Source organism: Euprymna scolopes, chromosome 16, assembly GCF_053919585.1.
Source record: "Euprymna scolopes isolate OS-2025 chromosome 16, ASM5391958v1, whole genome shotgun sequence".
In the NCBI taxonomy this organism is placed as follows: domain Eukaryota; kingdom Metazoa; phylum Mollusca; class Cephalopoda; order Sepiida; family Sepiolidae; genus Euprymna; species Euprymna scolopes.
The window spans coordinates 37585311-37587785 of NC_136497.1; the positions used below are offsets into that span (position 1 = coordinate 37585311).

Sequence of the window (2475 nt, forward strand, 5' to 3'; positions counted from 1 at the left end):
TATATATATATATATTGTCGGAATTAGCATACCGACGAGTAGGGGGGAGGGGAAGAAAAGACGGTTTAAGTCTTGCAACGAAATGTCGACGTTGCTTACAGGCAGTCTTTCCTTGTAAAAGTAACAAATGGGTAACGATGATTGAATTGTAATTTGTCTAAAAGACAGCAACAACTACTACAACAACAGTAGAGCGGCCACCCCTTTTTATCTACTCCAACTCTCAGTCAACGAGATTCACGCGTTACTGGAATGTCTATTTAACGTGTAAGGAATAGGCACTCAGGTTCTTTGATTAACGGACGACCGGCCGTGTTGGTCACAGCTACCAGCACTCCTTTGTTCCCCACCGATCTACCCTCGTCAACCAATTCAAAATTCTCACACATTCCCCAAAAAAGAAAAAAATATTTAAGAGAATAAAACAGTTTGTTTAGACTCCTGATAAATTGGGTCTACCAGTTACAACTCCTTGAGGGTTGCAAGTCAGACAGAACCATTGTTCATCTTTTGGTGGTGCTTCAGTTAGACCCACACCTGACGTGAAACCAGTCATTGCATCTATCGCAGGCTATCATAGGTCTGGTATACTCAGGTCTGTTACAGCTAGGGCAGAATCAAATTATTGTACTCTCTCTCCGTTGAGGGTCCTGGCTTATATCCTGTGAATTCAATGGTTCCATGCCTATTTGGTCAGGTTCTCCAGGCTGTTGAGAGATTTCCAGAGGAAAGAGATGCTTGATAGAGTATGTGTCTATAGCTACATTCCATTTCCTCATCTTCACCATGCGCACCAATTCATCACTTCCTTGGATTAGCTGTAGAACTTCACCTATGAACCAAAAAGATCTTGTCTTCAGAGGGCTTTTTATGAGCACTATATCTCCTGGTTTTACTTTATCTTCAAAAGAACAATCAGCCATGATCATTGCTCTTTCTCTGAGACTCAACAAATACTCCTCATTCCAAACTTTCCTAAATTTAGTCAGGGCTTCTTCCCGAGAACGCAGGGTTTGAATCAAGTCATGTCGATTAATAGGATCGATCGTTTCCAGATCCTGGTTTTCCAACCGCATTTTTATTCCCTGACCAACATTCGCATTCATGAGAGAGTTAGGGGGTAAGATATTCAGATCAGCATCCGCAGAGCTCCTATATGTCAGGGAGCGGCTATTTACTGTCCTTTGTACATCAGATAAAATTGTTAGTAGACCAAAATAGTCTACTTAACCTCTTCCTATTGCTTTATATAAGCAAGATTTTATGGTCTTGATAGACCTCTCCCAACTACCACCGGACCAAGGTGAAAACAGTGGAATTATGCAATGTTTTAAGTCATATGGGCTAAATATTTCCTTGAATTCGTCCGCTATCATGCCCCGGTTAATGATTCTGGCAGCAGCGTTAAATGTGCGAGCATTATCCGAATAAAGGTGTGTAGTGATTCCATTCACGTTTGTGAACCTAATGAATGCTTGAGTAAATGATTTCACAGTCATATCCGGAACCAGTTCCAAATGTATAGCCCTAATACTCATACATGTAAATAGAAGAATATACATTTTATAGTATTTTTCTTGTCCTTTAACATATATATGGCTGGTAAAATCCACACCGCTATGTAGATAGCGCCTGACAAAATTCACCTGAGGGGCTGGTAAGTTGGTCGAATTTGGCATTGAAAAGGAAACGGCATTATACCGTTTATATTTCACACAACTACTAACCACATTTTAACAACCTGTCTGGCTTGTGCTGTCCAGTAACCTGCCAATGGTATTTCATTCAAGTTTGTGGTCAAGCCTAAGTGTTGGCTTCTTTGGTGATATTCTTGAATAATCAATCGTGTTAGATAATGCTCTTTTCCGAATAAAATAGGATTTTGGACCTAATATGAGGGATATTCCGATTTTCCTATTCTTCCCATCGATCCTATAATGCTCTTGTGGTCCAAAAAGAAATTCAAATTATTCACCAGTTTAGGCATGCTATTTCCTCCAGGGTCCAAGAAAAATCCTTGAAAAGGATTGTTTTTGCATTGTCTTGATCAAGTAGGCATTTGTTTGTAACTCAGGATTCATCTCCATCTTTTTTTAATTTATTGATGAACTTGAATACCAGTGAAGTTACACTGATCAACTTACTTAAACTGGAGAATTTTTCCAATTTGACTTCTGATGTAGCCACTTTATTCTCTGTGGCATAATTTACTGAAGCGCCAATCCGTTCCATTTGAACTTTAGAAAGGCAACCCAACTCACGATGGCACCAGGAGGATTCTTCTTGCCTTATCCATTTCGGTCCCTCATACCAAAGAGAAAAGTTTTCCTTAAATGTCTTTATAGTCAAACCTCTAGTGATGTAATCGGCTGGATTGTCATCTTTTGAAGTGTACTGAAAGTGTATCTTTATGTTAAAATATGATTTACCTTTCTCAGACATTTGAGTTATGACCTGCAATCTATTCTGTACAAA

General features: G+C 39.3%; 1 protein-coding gene across 1 annotated transcript; it reads right to left on the reverse strand.

Annotated features, from left to right (window-relative positions):
• Positions 1-617: 617 nt before the first annotated feature.
• LOC145296166 (uncharacterized) lies at positions 618-1076 on the reverse strand. The gene has a single exon (XM_080142375.1). It carries the CDS (start codon positions 1074-1076, stop codon positions 618-620), a length of 459 nt encoding a protein of 152 aa, XP_079998501.1.
• Between the last annotated feature and the right edge of the window lie 1399 nt (positions 1077-2475).